Source organism: Pholcus phalangioides, unplaced genomic scaffold, assembly GCF_987345545.1.
Source record: "Pholcus phalangioides strain wild (caught in Gottingen) unplaced genomic scaffold, Ppha-v1.0 ptg000029l_1, whole genome shotgun sequence".
Taxonomy (NCBI): Eukaryota; Metazoa; Arthropoda; class Arachnida; order Araneae; family Pholcidae; genus Pholcus; species Pholcus phalangioides.
The window spans coordinates 6,275,658-6,294,145 of record NW_028301619.1 but is presented as its reverse complement, the minus strand read 5'-3'; the positions used below and the strand labels follow the sequence as shown (position 1 = coordinate 6,294,145).

The 18,488-nt window shown below is 34.6% G+C and overlaps 1 protein-coding gene across 4 annotated transcripts in view; it reads left to right on the top strand.

Annotated features, from left to right (window-relative positions):
- PGAP1 (GPI inositol-deacylase) overlaps nt 1-18,488 on the top strand; it is a 96,503-nt gene that overhangs the window by 65,687 nt on the left and 12,328 nt on the right. For all 4 annotated transcript variants that reach the window (XM_089252435.1, XM_089252438.1, XM_089252436.1 and 1 more), the window contains 4 exons: nt 4,714-4,774; nt 9,663-9,816; nt 12,995-13,088; nt 17,881-17,971. In XM_089252435.1, coding sequence (XP_089108561.1) covers nt 4,714-4,774; nt 9,663-9,816; nt 12,995-13,088; nt 17,881-17,971 — 400 coding nt within the window. The remainder of the gene's footprint in view (nt 1-4,713; nt 4,775-9,662; nt 9,817-12,994; nt 13,089-17,880; nt 17,972-18,488) is intronic.

The window sequence follows — 18,488 nt, the reverse complement described above, 5'->3', positions numbered from 1 at the left end:
AGAAAATAGCTTTTGTGGGCTAGAGAATGCAAAATTGGACACTTGGTGAATGGAAGAAGGTTATCTGGTCTGATGAGTTATGATTTCTTCTCCATGATGTTGAGGGCAAGATCTGTGTGTGGCTCACGCAGCACGAAGCCATGGATCCGCTATGCCACATGACAACTGTTCGAGCGAGTGGCGGTGGAATAACTGTCTGGGGAGCATTTTCCTGGTATAATCTTGGTCCCTTATTTCCATTGGAAGCATTCGTCAATTCCTACACCTACCTTCACATCGTTGCTGACCACGTGCACCCGTTTATGGCCATAATGTTTTCTGATGACGATGGCTAGTTCCAGCAGGACAATGCACCCTCCCATGGGGCTAGAAATATCCCAGATTGGTTTGAAGAACATGATTTAGAGTTTCAACTCTTCAATGGCGCCCTCGCTCATCCGATCTCAACCCAGTTGAGCGTTTGTGAGACGAGATTGAAAGGTCTGTTAAAAGCTCCAAAACACAGTCGTCTTATCTGAGGGAATTAAGAGCTGCCATTTCGTTAGCGTGGGCTAATATTCCTCCTCAACAGTTTTAGCAACTTGTAGAGCCCATGCCTAGAAAAATATCTGCTATCATCATGGTCAGAGGAGGTCCCACACAATATTAGTGACGAGTAGCAGGGTGTACCTAATTTTTTGGCCACTGGGTGTATATGACTGTGCTTTCAGATTTTTTTTATCAAGTATAAATTTCAATGCTATTTTCAAAAAAGGAATGATTTCTGCTTGAATGCTAAACTATGATGACTTTTTTTCAAAAGCAAAACCTTTATATCTTGATTTTGTCTACAAGTTAAAATGATAACTATATAACTGCATTTTAAAAATTATATCCATTGAAACTTCAATATAACAATGGTCTGTTGGCCAAGAAAAAAATGTAGTTGTAGAGGGATTATCTTCGTATCAAGAAGCAACATTATCATCACGTGCCATCAAATTTATGATGCTGTTGGCATCTTTTCTAAATTAGCATTGTTAGAACCACAAAAAAATGTGTTTTTGAGTATTTATTTGCCGCAAAGAATTTTTAATTCATTAGCTGAATAAACAAAATTCAGTTAGATGTACTGCCCTTGCAAAGAGGTTTCTTGTAATACATTTTGGTATATCACACAAAAAGTAGCGATACCAAAAACTTCAACACTTTCTGTGATCACGTAGTACTAAATACTGATATTATTAGATATCCTTGGTAGAATTGAAATATGTGACGAAAAATTTGATAAATATTTCAAGCAAAATATAAAAAAATATGTTGTAGCTGTTTCAAATCTCTTAAAAAAATAGTTATAATGTAGAGGGATTTTTATCGCCATATATTATTGCATGACGAGGAGTTAAACACTAGGCTATAGGGGATTCCAAACAAGGTGTGACATATAAAAAAAGTAGAAAAATATATATATTGTTGTGAAGGGATTTATCGTTATATCAAGTATCATTGTTATGAGGTTTTGCTGTATCTTTAATGAAGTAGCATTTCAGACTCAAAATGATGGAATGTTGAATACAAACAAACAAAAAAATTGTATTTGATTTTTTGAAGGAAAAAAAACATGATATTTTTATATCAACTGCGATATGAATGTGTGTGTGTGTCCTTGAATTTTTAAATTTCTCCTGGAAAAGTGCTTAAAAAGTCCTTGAATTTTTTACTTCTGAATAGTATGAACCATGTTACAATTGATAAATCCATCACACACACATTACAGATAAATCTGATATACTATTTCATCTATAAGATTCATGTCAAAATTTTGGCTGAAATATTGCAGAGCAGTTTTATCTTCACTGGTACAAAGTATTTGAGATATGTTAGTGAGATTCAGTGAAATGTCTTGCTTCACCCAATCAAATATTATGGCATTCTTCTGCTCTTGCTTTGTTTTCATGCTTTGTCAGTGCATTTGCTAGAAAGTGAACTAGACCCTGGTAGTTCATTGCTTTCTGAACAGTGGCATTATTTACTAGCTTCCTGATGAAAAAGTTGAATAATTTCCAAGAGTTTAATCGGTAATTCTTCGCATGTAATATAGAAACACATTGAAAAAACAGGATAATACTTTGTAAAAAAATTGAAGTCACAAAATATAATCAAAGCAATAACTTAATTTTCTCCAACCTTTTCAATTCAGGCATCGAGCCCTCTGGCCAAGGTCATTAATGGACTCCCTAAGTAAAGAGAAGGATGCAGGTGGATCTTGTGCCCTGAGTGCTAGATGGGGGAGTGCTAAATTCTTTTAAAATTACACGAGAGAGGTACAATGCATGCTTGCCAAGCTGAAAGGATATCTAGTTGCTGGTCTGGGTAAAAGGTCTCCAATATTTAAGTGCCAGAAGACACACTTGAAAATGTTTTTCAGTGGGCACTAATCAAAATAATTTGACTAAGTCGTCCAAATTTATTGACAAATGGTCTTTTATACGACCATGCAATAGTGGTTCGATAATCATTCTCTAGTGCCAATGTAAGCCCAGTGTACACCACAGTGTTCATGGATACTGGAGGGAAGTAAAGTATACAGGATTTTCTCGGGGGTCCAAACCCTCATTTGCGTACATTAATGCACTGGAGGGGGTTTGAAATAATGTTTTAGAGAGCCGCAAAGCTGTTTTCGCATCAGGTTTCAAAAGACTTGAGCCCCTCTATGAAATACAGCAATATATTTTTCCCCCATCTCCCTTAGTTCGTAAACAGAATTGGTAGGGGTTTATAATTATTGGAATCTGGTTTCCAACAATAAGTCATTGAAAAAAAATCAAATTGGATTTTCAATAAAAACGCCTTTATTAGTTTTTGGAACGGTCGAATTCTTTTCTGCTGCCCGGTGTGGCTGCACCTTATGAACAAAGCCGCAACTAAGAGAGACAGCACAGGAGTCTGGTGCCCCGGGCGCTTGATCACAAAAAGCACTGAGTTTACACTTTTTTCCGAAAAGCTGGGGTTTCCTAGGAATCGGCTTTTTTCATCATGTGAACCTAACTGGATCATTTCACATTAGCAGAAACTTGTTACATAATTACGCTACGCATTTGTGTTTTTATAGCGTGGCGCATCAGCTCAGGGTGGCTATATAGTATATGGCCCTGGCATCAGCTACTCTGTTGTCTGCATGCTCCGGTTTGAAGTGAAGAAAAAGAAAACACAACAAAAATGAAGAGAAGATCGGTGAAGCGCATGACGCATTTGACTCCTCCAGAGGCAGTCTGCCAATCACACCCGACATAAAGTGTAGTCATGAGGCATATTGCGCTCTGTAGGAAAACTAGTCATACTGCTTTTCTTATTGGTGAGTGGACAGTGCATCACGCTGGGCGAATCACATTGCACACAGCACAGAAAACCTGCTTTTAGGAAAACCTGGCTTTAAATATTACTGGGAGTGGGGCCACAAAATGGAACCTGAGCCCGGGCGACAGTAAATTTTTGTTCCTCCTAGTTGCAGCCTTGCTTAATTCTGGTTTGGGTATTTGAAACTCAGGTTTCTGAAACAACGAAAGGTTTTCAGTTGTGTGTGAATGTGTGGTTTGTTATAATTTTTTGGCCCACGTTCACTCATTGCACTATTAGAAAATTTTGGTAAGGTGGGAGATGGACCAGGGATCTGGGGGGCAGAATGCATGGTTTCCCAGTGTGAGAGTACTGTACTTTTTTCTAATTGCTCCTTGTAAGATGGATAGAAAAAGCTGCCTGGGTTCAGGATCCCTGTTGAAAGAGGGCCTTGAAGTCATAATAGACATTTTTATGTCAATATTGTAAAAAATACATACTGTAATGGTGATTTGATTCCATGTTTTGAATGTGAATGGAGGGAGGACTCTCAGACGTCTCAGCCCTCTCTGGTCATCACTTGAAAAATCATTCTATTTTTTACATCTCGCAACACAGGGGAAACACTTTTTTTCTTGTTAGCAGAAAAAAGGGGGTGATGTCTTTCTCAATTATCTTTATTTTTTTCCATTGCTACTGGACAGCAAAAGAGAGAGCAAACTGCCCAGTATCTCTGGAGGGTTAATGAAGAAAAAAAGCTAGTGTGTGTGTATTCTTATCTTCATGGAAATGGGTATACAGTATGCGCTGTATATGCACTGCTTATCAACTCAAACCTTGAAATTTTTTTCTCATTACTTATTTTTCATGTGCATTTTGCACAGTAATTTTTTTTAAAATTACCTTAAGAATTATTTTCTATTTATGTGTGTATCCCCCAAAGCAGAATGTTTAGCACTGATCTGCGACGAGCCCTCAGCTGACTGGAAATGTTCTGCAGTAAAAACCTCCATGCATGTAATAGTGTTTTTTGCTGTGTTTCTTAAAATTCTTCCAAATTGTTCTGCAGTAGAGCTAATTGTTCTGCGACGTACGTCACAGATTTTGGCACATTCTGCTTTGGGGTGTGTATCTAAGTTCTCTAATTCGTTTCGGCACCTCCTTATAACTTGGCGCCCTGTGCAATTGCACTATTTGCACAGCCCTAAGACCACCACTGATTCTCATCATTTTCACTGATTATCCCACATTCCTTTCTAACTGGTCTAGGAGTAGAAAAGATGCACATGATTAAACTAAAACTCTTTCCTAGTACTTCCTTTCAAAGAGGAATGTAGTAAAATTTTAAATTGAATGTACTGTATTGTTTTTTTATAGGATATTCTTATTTATTTATAGGGCAAGGCATGATAAATGTGCATATTCCCTGGAGCCATGAAGATAATTTTTATCATATACGGTGAGTGAATTACTAAAATGATCAGTTTAGTTCATAGAGCTGTATCAAATAAGCTTTTAACATTTTAGAAAAAGAATTGGAAAAAAAATCTTTATTTTTTTCAGCAATTATACCTCAAAAAATTGTTTGAAAACTTTGAAAAGTTTATTTTAAACAGTAGAAATATTTTACAAAGTTTAAGAAAAATATGTAGGTTGAGTTTTTTTTTAAACTTCAGCCATTTCTAGCTTTTAATTTCTAATAATTGCAGGGTTTATAGGAGTTGAAACATATAGTACAAGATGCTATAGATCTAACAAGGTTGAAGCCTGGGAATCAAAAACCCTTATATCTTAAAGAAATTGTGAAACGATAAACATTTCAGATAATAATGATTGTGGCATGCAGCTGTAAGGGCTGACATGAGATAATGGAAGTTGAGGGATGACATTCTCTGGAAAAGATTTCTGGGAGTATCGCATGCACTGATTTTATCATGCCACAGAGTTGCCAACTGCTACGGTTTGTTAGTAGTTTCTACGGTTGAATTTAATTAACTATGTAGTTATAGAAAGAGAGAAACCCTGATATTTGTTTTTATACATTCGATAAATACAAATACATCAAGGAGGATCATGAATCTGTTGGGAAACTTCTTTTTTAGTTTATGCTAATTTTTTCTTGCCAAAGAAAGGTTTCCACGCACAAAAACAGATAAAAATCCTGCTGCTTTAACCCTAAGAATTAAAAAAAAAAAATGGTGTCATGTGCTGTTTCCGATAGATAGTGGAGAGGGAGGAAAATATTTCCAGTTAGCTTGATTCATGCATACTTGTTATACTGCTGTTTTTCCTTCCTTGTAGGATGGGCAGGAGGGGGGGGGGTTGTAACGTGTACAGTACAAAAGCCCCTGGTTGCTCCTGAAGTCTTCTAGTAGGATGGGTGCAGGTGTCTTAATTTATTGCAAAAAACAGCTATTTGAAACATTTAACTCTTTTATGAGAAGGGTGTTTTCCCAGAACAGTTTGCCCCCATAATGATCTACTTGAAAGTACTTGTATACTTCTTTGTGGGGGTAATAAAACACACATCAGCTTTTTCTTTTTTTTCTCCACCCATGCACCAAGATGCAGCTGCAGCCACTGTTCAAGGTCCCAGAGATCTTAACAAGATCCAAAGTCTTTGATGTGATGAGGGAACAGGTGGGGGGTAATAAATATATTGGTCTGACTTTTGCTTTTTTTTATCCTCCACCCACTCAGCAACAAGTTGCTGTTCCAGCCACTGTACAAGATCCCAGAGGAGGAGGGATGCAAGTTCCTCTGATTTACTGATGCCTGTAGGCCATTTCCTGGCTTTTTTCCTACATCATCATAACTTATCATTCCCTTCACATTGAAAGGGAGCTCAGCAAATCCCCCAAAAGCAACCCGTAGCCCACTAAAGCCCTGTTCACATGTGCAAGATTGGGGGTCGCTTTGGTGGTAATTACCGGCATGACAACTTTTTTCCCCTCGTAGGGAAGAAAAAGGTGGGAGAGAAGCTCATAAAAAAAACCCATCTTTCTTGGGGTGGATTGGAGGTCGACGCAGACCTTCTCTCCCATAATCCTTAGTGCCACGAAAACTGCTATAAGCTCCTTCGTCAACCACCTTGAATAAATCACTTCCGTTCAACCTACGTAACCAGTGATGACTTCCGTAAAAAAGAGGGGGATTACCGGCATAAACTTAACGTCATGTGAACAGTTTGTAGCGAAAATCCCCGTTACCGGGAACTTCCCTGGATGTTTTATTGTACATGTGAATGGGGCTTAAGAGGGAGAATCTGGAATGTTTGTCAGGAGGGGCATCATCATCAATAGTGTTCAGGAGGCAAATCTATAATACTTATAGATAAGAGAGAGTTGGTATAAAGTATATTTCTCTTTTCACCCTCACCTAACTGTTCTCTTTCACCTCCTACATACATGTATATGGTAGAACAAATACAACGCCACAACAGGCAAATTGCCCAACGAGGTGGCTGACTTAAGAACATCATGGATCCCGAGCCATTTTTTGGAGGCCCTACCATACTATATATGTCAGCAGCTTAGAATATGAAATATTCTAAGCTGCTGACAAAATGTTGCTGGGGGGGGGGGGGTGTCAGTGTTTTGCTGACTTTTGCTGAAAAGGGGGGAGGGGGTCAAAAATGGCTGAGCTACGTAAATAAATATGATTGATACAAGTATTAGAAAGGGCGCCTAGTTTGATCAGTAATCAAGGGGAGGAAGCCATGTCCTAACAACATATTCATATAATCAAATCTTCATTATTTGGGTTTAATATGTTAATGTCACCTATCAATAATACACTTTTCTAGATTTTATATTCGTGAATATAGAGTCAAGCTCTTTAACAAATTCTATCTTCGAAAATGAGTGTGATCGGTACAAACAAAGAATAGTTAATTTGAGTGATAGTTGGTTAATGCCAATCACTGGCTGTTTTCATTGTGATGGAGATTATGTTATTATAATTTAAAGATTTGTTTGTGTATATTAATATGTCTCCTGAATTATTGTAATTTCTACAGCATGAAAATAAATCAAAACCTGATATTTTATAGAAGTCAACCTCTGCATTGAATGTCCACACCTAAAAGAAAATTGTAATATCAATGTTATCAATACAGCTACTTATAAATGCCATGAATTTGTCGAAATTGGCCTTAACATTACACTTCTTATATTGAAGTGAAATAAACCAAAGTTGGATATATTACCAAAATTGTTACATTGCGATCGATGAAAAGATATTTTTCTAGATCCTCCTGGATGTTCATTTTGAGATTTAAATTTTCTTTGCAATTAATTGACATAAGATAGATCATCTACATGACTAATCCTGAACACTCTGGAGTCATCTGTTTTACGCATATATATCTTACCATCACAGATCCAACAATATTTGGAGTTCTTGTATAGTTCAGAATTGAAAAAACACATTTTTCATGTATGGGCTCAAATGTTCATTAAAATAAACCAATGTAGATCCAAGTCTGCTGTTGATTGTAGAGGCAACCAGTTTCTTTGATTTAGCCGACTTGAGAAAACTGCACAATTGTATTTTTTATCGAATTGAAATATGGATTTATTTTATCTTTCTTCATTGTAGACATTCTATGTATATTGTCCACTAGATCACGTTGGACCTGATCAGCTAATCTGGTTTTCAATTCAGTCATATCCTCATTTTCAGTCTCTGGAAGGCCTTGGATCTCAATATTACAGCGACATGAATACTGTTGCAGTTCACCAACTTCAATCTAAAGTTTTTGACTTCAGATTTTAGTTCAGAATTTTCCGATGACAGCTCTTTTTGTTTTTTGTTTTTTTCATAGATGAAGTGTTTGGGATTGATAGTTCTTGTTTTGCTCATCCAGTTCTCTGAATTGGTCACATATGTATGATTTTAGTGATTGCATGTGTGTTTAGAATGCTTCACTTATGCCATTCACTATATTTCTATCTTCACTCAGCAATTTTTCAATATCAAGTGGAGACAGTAACTGCATATCTGTCAATGACTTGTGATCTGGAACATTTGCAGTAGTATTACCTGGATCATCTTGGCTACGTGGATATTTCTTGGATGACTTGTTTGTTGTTTCTTTACATTTGAAGCAAATTCAACTGAGAACTTGATCGTGGGCCACATGTTTGAAGTCTGTTTTTTTCTCCTTTGGAAAAATAGAAAAATAAATTTTTTGGACCAAAAAAGGTTGTATAATAATGTAAGTTCTGTCATAAATCTAATTAACTCTTTAACGCCCAGATAGAAAACCTGGGAGGGTCGTGAAAATACCAAGTTTTTTGTGTTCGAAGTGGACTCGTCCAAATTTCGGCCACTTTCCCTCTCCCCGCTTTCTCCATGAGTTTCTATTCATGCCACCCTTTGAATTGACGTTCACCCCTTCATTTCAATGGATTTTCGGGAGACAATTTGTCTACTCAAAACACCCCTTTCCTCACAGTATTATATCTTTGTAAAATGCATTGAGTACCCTTAGTTCATTCTCAAGGAACATTCTAGTACATCAGCTTTTAAAATCCTATTGATAGGGCGTTGCATTTGTCTTTCCCGTTCCCGCCTCTGACAAGAGCTTTCATCTTCTTCCCCGTTGGTGACAAAAGCCCACCAAAACATACCCATACCCCCTAGCTGGGCCGACTTGAGGCGGTTATGGGCATTAACCTACTCGGCCGACTTCGGGCGATCTGGGCATTATAGAGTTAAAGGCCTATCCACACACATCAGTCACAGCCCATCTCTGTTTGGGAAGATCCATTTAGTCCTAGTGCATAGTTTTTCAAACTTTTTGTTCCATCACCCCCCTTCTTCAGAAATTTTTTTCCTCATCGCTTCCAACTCAAGATAATAATAAGATCCTGCATTATACCCACAGCTTCTACTGGCCCCTTGGAGTATTCAATCATTCTGAGGGGGCAATATTCCACACTTTGGGAGACACTTATCTAGTGTCTTCAACACATACTAGGATTGGATTCTGACAAAGCAAAGATGGGCCTTGACTAATGTGATGTGTGTGTGTGAATAGACCTTAAATTGGTGAGTTAATGTATTTTTTGTTGCGGAGGTCGTAGTCAGAGAACAGACTGGGGGTGTCTGGTTTCCTCTCCTCAAATGTTGGAAAATGACATACATAAGGATGGGTTGTCTATTGTAATGTCAATTTTGTTTCCTGGCCAAAATATCAGTTGTTCCCCTAAGAAAGAAATTTCTGGCCATTGCACTGCCCATGACCCAATAAAAGGAACCTATGTAATTTTTTTGCTGAAATAATTTTGCTTTTACATACTTTCATCTTCATCTTGTGATTATTATTTTTAAACTTCTTACAGAACAACTCTAGGTGGTATGACAGCAATCCCTGTGAAGATTCATAGTTTTCCCCAAAAAGGAGTTAAGCCTGACATACAAATGCACATAATTCTTGATCCAGAATGTAGCTACACACTTTTTGTGTCTTATCCTATATCCAATATTATCAGTCAGGTAAATTTTGAAATTTTTTCTCTATATAATGAGTCTTCATCAAAGTAAAATATTTTAATTTTTTTAGATGGAGGAGAATATTGACATAGTGAAATAGCAAAAATTATGATTCAATAAAAAACAGTTCAATGAATGTAAAAACAATTTTTATATGAAAAATCTCACTTGACTGTCAGTGTCACTTAAATGGGCAAAATGGGTGAAAGAAAATCTTATTTACTTTTCTCTGATGAGAAATCTTAAAGTATAAAATTTGATTTTTCTTCATTTTGGTTGTATTAAAATTATATTGCTTAATATTTTTTTTAAAACCCAAAAACTTTCAAATTCCAGTGTCAGAGAATTTATAGAAATGCTGATGCATTTTTAAGAATTAGTAAAATAAATATTTCATGATCAATGAAAACCTAATAGCAATCAAAAAATATTTTCAGATTTACTATATGTAATTTCAGAATAATTAAAATGATAATTTTTTTTTCTAATCTGAAAGAAATACTTTCAGGAATTGAAAAAATAAAATAAAACAAACATTCAGTGAAAGAAATGATTTCATAACATAAAAATTCATATTTAATCAAAAATAATTTCACAATAAATAAAAGTGTTCAATAATTTTGGGCCCTTGTTTTACTTGGGGCTTGTTGGGGGGCCCTCTGTTGAAATGTCACTGTACATTACATCAAATCCTTGTTAGTGTGGATACCATCTTACTATTCTAAGTACAGCAGTATAACTTGGTTGCCCACAAGCTTTATGAAAAGTTTCAATTTGACCCACAATGATTGAGAGCTTGAAGATCCCCACAATAGATCATTCCAGCAAACATTAGGAAATGCAGAGGTCCTTTCTCCTGGTGCACAGTTTCAGTCTATATACAAACTCTTAAAACTCATTGTCTTCTTTGGCTCATATGGTACACATAAGTGAAAAATATGCCTGTGGCAAAATGAGGAAAGGGAGAATCACCATTATCTTGTGTTGCAATATAGATGGCATTGATACACAGACACCTGTTGTCATTGGGAAAAGTAGAAATCTGCGCTGTTTTAAAAGCATCAAATTAATACCTGCAGGAAAAATATGCCAATTCAAAAGGCATGTTGCCAATTCAAAGGCATTGACTGACAAAAAGTAGAATTTCTGAAAATGTTTTTTTAAAGTCAAACCTGTTGTAGTGCTCTTCGATTTAGAGCCAAGCCCGCTTAGAACCAAAATTTTTCAGTGAACCAGTCTTCTATAATATAAGAATTGCACAAGTTAATTTGTAATTTGATGGCAGAAACTCAACTGCCAAACTCATTACAGCGCCAGAAATCTGCAAGACAAATGGTGACATTTTTTTTTCGTGGTTTTCAACCTGTTTTTTTTCAACCAATGTGGTTTGCCTGTATTTATAACTTTTGAGTCCTGAAGGTCACTTTGATTTTTACGTTCATTGTTAACTGTGAAACGGTCTAAAATTAGTTTCTGTCAACAGATGAGTATGAATATGTTATTACCAAATGTTTAGAATTAATTTTGAGGTCTCTGTGAGCATTTCATTTAGTTAGGTGGAGATTTTTTAAAAGTGCTGTTGAGTGTCTTCCACAAGCAATGCAGAGACCGAGGTGGTTAAACAAAAACCATTAGCATAAACTCAAATAATATCAATGAAATCATTCAAAGTTTAAAAATGTGTATACATTTTCTAATGTGTGTATGTTTTCTAATAAATCTTTGAACAACTTCATAAGAAATTGCCAAAAATAAATATTCGTGTAACATTAAATTTTATTATGTGCTGCTTATTTTGTTTGCTAAAATCTCCTCAATTATGCATTTTATGCACATATATAACTATTATACTGTCAAACCTTGCTTATAACAAAGTCAGAAAAAAACGCCAAAAATATTCATTATATGCAAACTTCATTGTCACTACTAGCTGTATGAGAATAGATAAGCAATACAAAATTCACAGGAAAAGCAAAAACTTTTTTATATGTAAAAATTCTTAATATCTGTGTTTTTTATAAGCAAATTTTACTGTATAAGCTCATTCCATGACCTTGCTTATCACAAATACTTTTGGAATCCTTAAGAGGGTATGTTATAAGTGAACTTGACAATAGATTCTTTGTTGATGGCTGTATGATTTATATCATATCATTGGCCACGAGATTGATCAAGAGCTTCTGTAACTCATAGTTCTATTTCTACTAGTGCACATCTTAGCAACTGCCTCTCAACACGTCTAAGTTTTTAACCTGTGATATCGATAAGTTAGACTCAGTTAAAAAAATCCACCTACTTTATTCATGACAGCAGATCTTCCTCAGTTTCTATTTCATAACATATATATTCATAAACATCAACTTTTAATATCTGACCTCTCACTCCTCTTCAACTTATTTCCCAATCAACTATGCTCTTTAAAATTCTCCATGGCTATGATAACTCTGATTTTTATTTAAACCATCTTATTCTTCAAACAAATTAATACAAATCATCCACAAAAATTGCACCCTATAAACTGCATCTACCAACTGTATTAAATATTGTTTTTTATCTTAAACCATACTTGACTAGAACAACCTCCTAACCACTATTTTTCAAACTCTCATACAATGTAAAATAACAGCTGTATGATAATTAACCAACACATTCTCTTGTATAGGTCTCAGTCAATATTGCATAAGTAAATAAATTTATTCATTTCTGTGTGAAAAGATCAATATTTTAAGGAAACAGTTATTTTCTGGACTGTGGGCTGAGGTGATCTCGGAAAGAAAAGTCATCTCGTCTCCGTTGGGACTCTCAACCAGGCCCTCTTGCATACTGGGCAAGCATGCTGCCATCTACACCACGGGAGACATGGAGACATGACCCTGCCTTCCTTATTTCACGCCCTGTGGCATGAGGTGCTGAAGTAGAGACATTAGTAGCCTATCTTAACTTCCGGAAATCGCCCCCAGGTGGGATGGTTTAGAGAGAGATAGATGGCTTTTTTCTCAGCCCAAGATATCAAGGAAACAGTTATTTTTTCCACTGCCTAGATTCGAGAGTCCTGGCAGAGATGATTTTTCTTTCCGAGATCACCTCAGCCTAATTGTCCAGAAAATAACTGTTTCCTTGATATCTTGGGCTGAGAAAAAAGCCATCTATTTCTCTCTAGATCAATATTTTGTTTTTACAGTTCATAAAGTTTTATGGGCTCTATGTGATGATTTATGTAGTTGCTCTCATGGTATGTATACTGAGCGGCCAACTGTATGCTTTTGGTGTGAAAAGTAAGAAAAATTTCTTTGTTTTGCATCTTTTTTATAATGAATATTACTGAGCCTCCACATTAATGAAGAAAACTTTTTATTTATTATCAATTATCATTAATTTATTATTAAAAAAAATTACTTTGAAATTCCATACTATTCAATGTAAATATTCTTATCGACCAAACAATTCTTTTCTGATTGTCATACCATAATCGCTATCATTGCTCTTTTGGGCTTGGCACTAACAAGATTTTTTGCTAGGCCAAACAAGCTGATATAGTAAACCCCCTATTGAATCCCTCCAGTGTTTTTGACATAATACAGGGTGTTGTATAAATTTTGACAGGTTTTAAAAATCATAAAAAATTAACGTACCAAGTTGAGGTTTGCACTCTTAGACTTGTCGAAAAGTTGGTTTATCTGACACAAGAAATAAAGCTAATTGTCACCAATAAGTGGCCCTATTTAGCGCCACGTTAAAAAAATACATAAAAACATTTAGATGATCACTTCATCAGGCATTTGTTTTCACTTGAGAATGTTCACTAAATGCTCTTTCAAATTCTACCAGTGTCAACATAGCTAGTTAGAAAAGTTGATGGCAGATGGCAGCACTACACAAAACAAGCATTACACAGAAACAAAATTCACATTAGGCTCACAACACGTACACACACATTCCAACATGTACCAATTCATTAGAAGTTTCACAGAGGAATATGGACAAGGTGCATGTGTGGTTTAGTTGCAGTGTCAACATCAGGCTTTCAAAGAGACACATTAATGTAGCAAAGCTGTAATTCAATTTGCATTCACTGGGAAGAATTTGTTCGTAAGCGAATTGTTAATTTTCATCATCTTTTAAATTGTTTAAATTTGTTTATTATCAGGAAACAACATGCAGCGCCACCTATCACAAGAATTTTAACTAATTTTTTGTTATGTCAGAAAAAAAATCAGACACTGAGAAATCTACAGGTTTAAACCACACTCAGATACGTCAATTTGTTGATATTTCATGATTTTTTATTATCAGTCCAAATTTATGGAACAATCTGTATTATATCAGAAGTTGTATGGAAGAAAATGCAATGCTGCTATTGTTATGCCAAGTATATATGCCAATTTGATGCAATAAAGCAATTGTGCAAACCTTTTGTGTGAATGAATAAAAATAAGTCAAATATTTTTCTCTCTGCTTGCTGAGGGGTTGTATATTCAAATAAATACAGTCGGACCCCAATCCGATTCAATGAATCCCTCGATTTAAATTTTTTTTCTGAAATTCTGACGAAAATAAAGCTCGAACCCTATCAATAAAAGTCCTCAACATAGCAAATCATTTTCGGACTATCATAATTTTTTTTTCTTATTTCTTGTCACCCAAAACCACAATCCAAAGATTTTACTTCCCAGAATTTTTATCTTCATCTTTTCTCTAGAGACAAATGAGAACAGTAACCAGAGAACTACATGAAGGAGGTACTTGCATTGATAATGTTTTCTATAGATCAAATAAAAACACTTTACAACAATTCTCTGTACTTAAAACGCACATTACTGATCACTATCCAATATTTGGTTACATTGATTTTCAAGATCAAAAGAGTGTTAAAAATAATAAAGAATATACTTCAAAACAAAAATAGATTATACCAAATTTGAAAGATTCATCTCAAATGTATCCTTTGGAAATGTTCTCTCAGAAAAGAAAACCAAACAAAAATATAAAGAGTTTTTTCAGATACTATCTCACTAAATTCTAACCTCTGGACCAAAACACAACAATATAAATGTAATAGAAAAAAATGAGTGGATTACTAAAGATCTCATACTGAAGACAAATACTAAAGAAAATTTATATAAAAAATATAGGAAATATATCCCAACATACTTGCATATAAAAATGAATATAAGAACTATGATAAAATGTTAAAATTTCAAATAAAAAAGCTAAACAAGAATATCTGAAAAACAAATTTATTGAATGCATTAGAGACAAATGAAAACAATGAAAGAATTGCATAAATACTTTTATACTCAATATAAAAATAACAGAAAGCAAATACTCCCAATCCATCATGATCCTAAAAATTTAGCAAATGACTTTAATAAGGAATTCATTGATAGAAACTTGAATGCCAATACTATAGGATACACATGATTTTCGAAAATATCAAATGGCAACACCAAGTTTTTTGTATTGGAATGTGATCTCCATTGTGAAAAACCCTAAATAGCGTTCTAACGGCAACTGTAGCATGAAAATCACTGGCGGTAGATAGGCTAAAAGTGAGGACAACCAATAAGGACAGAGAAGCAGCATAAAATAAAGTATTTTATTGTGTTTCACAAATTTTCCACATGACCTTGTGGAGGACTAATCAGGCTGGGATCTCAGCCGAAGAAACGGTGTGACGAATGAAACAAACATTAATGCTGTGGTGCACGGCAAAGTCCTTTTTACTTTTTCCTTGCCTAGCTCCGGGGATTTTCGTGCTACAGGTGTCATTCCAACGCTATTTAGTGTTTTTCAGTATGGAGATTGCATTCCAATACAAAAACTTGGTGTTGCCATTTGATATTTTCAAAATTTTCTCACTGTAACCGTAACTGTTAGAGTGACACTGTTGTTTTCCATATCATTCTTGAGTGCATACCTCAAAATACCTTATGCCAAAATTTCATTCAGTTTCTGTGAATGGTATGATAGTTAGGGGCCCATATGTCAGGATAGTTTTTTTATAATCACCCCGTATAATATAACTATGTAAATATATATAAACTCAAAAAAAATAACAATTATAGATATTGATATACCTACTTTAAAAAAATTGATAAATGAATTAGATAATTTTAAAGCAATTGGCTACAATGGCTTAACACCGAAAATGCTAAAAATAATTTCATTCTATCACATTGAAGTACTAAAACACCTAGTTGACTTGTCAATCAAAGAAAGTTACTTCTACGACGAAATTAAATATTCCTTTGTTTACCCAATTTACAAAAAGGAGACCCTAATAGTATGAACAATTACAGACCAATTTCAGTTCTCCCAATTTTTTCTAAATGAATAGAGAAACATGAACAAACAAGTTTTAAATTTTCTAAATCATATTTTTTTTGCACCAAATCAGTATGGATTTCAACAGAGTAAAAATACAGAAATGGCAATAATCAAACTTTGACAATACATGAATACAGGATACAATAATAATAAATATTCTATGATAATCTACCTGGATTTAAAACAAGCGTTTGATAATGTTGATCTAAATATACTATTACAAAAGTTGCATAAAGCTGGTGTTCGAAGAAGTATTCTGAAATGGTTCAAAACTTATTATTGTAAAAGGCAACAGGCAGTCTTCCTAATTAAGAAAATAAGCGAGTACCTACAGGTTCAAAAAGGTGTCCCTCAGGGATCAGTTTTGGGCCCTACATTATTCTTGTATTATTGTTGAAAACGATGTGAAAGGTTGAACTTTTCATTTGTGTGGCTACTCTCTCATTACTACTTTTATCCGCATGGAGTGAATAAAATTAATAAAACTGCTTGCTACCACTTTTTGCGATTTTTATCATTATAAGAATGCATATTTTGGAAGCTACAACTGGCATTTATCAATGAAACCATAATTATTTGCACACAAAAAAAACTAATTTGGAAATAATACAAATTTCACCCAGTACAGTAACTCGATGACATTGTGCCGTCTTCAAGCTCAGAGCTTACATTGATTGAAAACCATTGCATTCTATTTTTTTACTGTATTCTATTATGTTTATTTTGCTTTTTTCATAAATTAAAAATTAATCAAATTAAATTCAAACATATTCATACTTCAGACAATTTTTGAATAAATATCTTGTAATGGGAAAATGGGGGGTAGGAAAGAAGGGGAGTAGAAAATTAGTCATGTTCGCAAGGGGCCACAGGAAGGAGAAATGTTTGAAAGGGGGCCACAGACAAAAAAAGTTAAGAACCACTAGTCTAACCTATACATATACTCTTTCATCGAACATAAAGTTCATGAACTCTTGCACCAGAAGCATCACCAGCTGTACATACGTATTCCATTTGTGAGAAGAAACCGATTAATTTTTATGTCGGGTTGGCAGAGCTTGGAATAGACTTCCATCTGATCTCGTTTGTACACCGACGTACTCATTATTTTGTAAACGACTATCAAGCTTTGACATTTCAAGTTTCTTGATCAGATACCATTTTAATTTCATACCCCCATGTATGTACAGTATGTCATTATTTGATATTTTTCTTTTGATTTGTATCATGCTTTTTTTCTTTCTTCCTTGCAATGTAAGTGCAACCAGCCTTTTGTGGATGTAAATAAGTAAAAATATTTGTATATACACTGTATTGTTTAGATGGCGTTTTATGAATGATACACTCATACTCAGTCGATGGTTCAAATTAATTTCATCAGTTATTTTCTTAGTAGACTTTCTCTATGAATTTTTCATTTACTTGCATTATGCTTATTCTCTTATTTGTGGTTTTCCTAAAGTCATTCTGAAAGAGAATTACTTTCAACATGTCCCAGAGATTTTTGAACTTGGTATTACACCCAAACTAATTATCACGAGAAACCAAAATCATGTGCCATTTGCACTTGACTTCACCTGTTCTTTCAAGCTTCAATTACCTGTACTAAAAAATCAACTGATTATTCCTTACATTTTGCATTGATTCTCAAACTTCTGCCACCCTTGGGCTCCCTTGATTTTAATTCAATTAAAGTATCAAATTTATAAATGATTGCAATATCAGATTTTTTTCATTTAGGAACTTGTGTGTCATCTCTTGATATCCTTGGAAAATACCCCACCTACTTGAGTCTTGTGATGTTGCCAGCTATTTTGTACCATGGACTAGGGTAATTTTTTTTTCTTTCTTTAGAATTTTTTTTCCGTGGAATTTTCAAATTATTCATAAGAAATCATACAAGTTGATACTTTTGTACTGCTAAGCCTTGGTTTGATATCCAAGGTGATTTGAAATGTGATAAACATTTTGAAAATCTTTATTTCAGTGAATAAAAACATATTAGCAAAACAATTTGTGTTCAGCAAACATAAGAACAGGCATGCATGTGATTTATTATTGTTTTTTTTTTAACCAAAAAATTAGTTGCAATTACATCCACCAGATAGCATAATATCAGTTAGAAGATAGAATTTGAAGATCATAGAACATAAAAATAGAGTTACTAGACATCTTTATTCTGAGGTCATTTCAAGCATCTTCATATGTTCTTTAAATTTCTTTTGTTCTTATTTTCAAGTTTCCAGAGTTCTTTTTTTTCTTTTTTTGAAAAAAATTGCATTGTGTGAGAGAAATATATATCTCTTCATGAGTGAGCATTGTGTGTTGACATGGTTTTTTCCTCACAC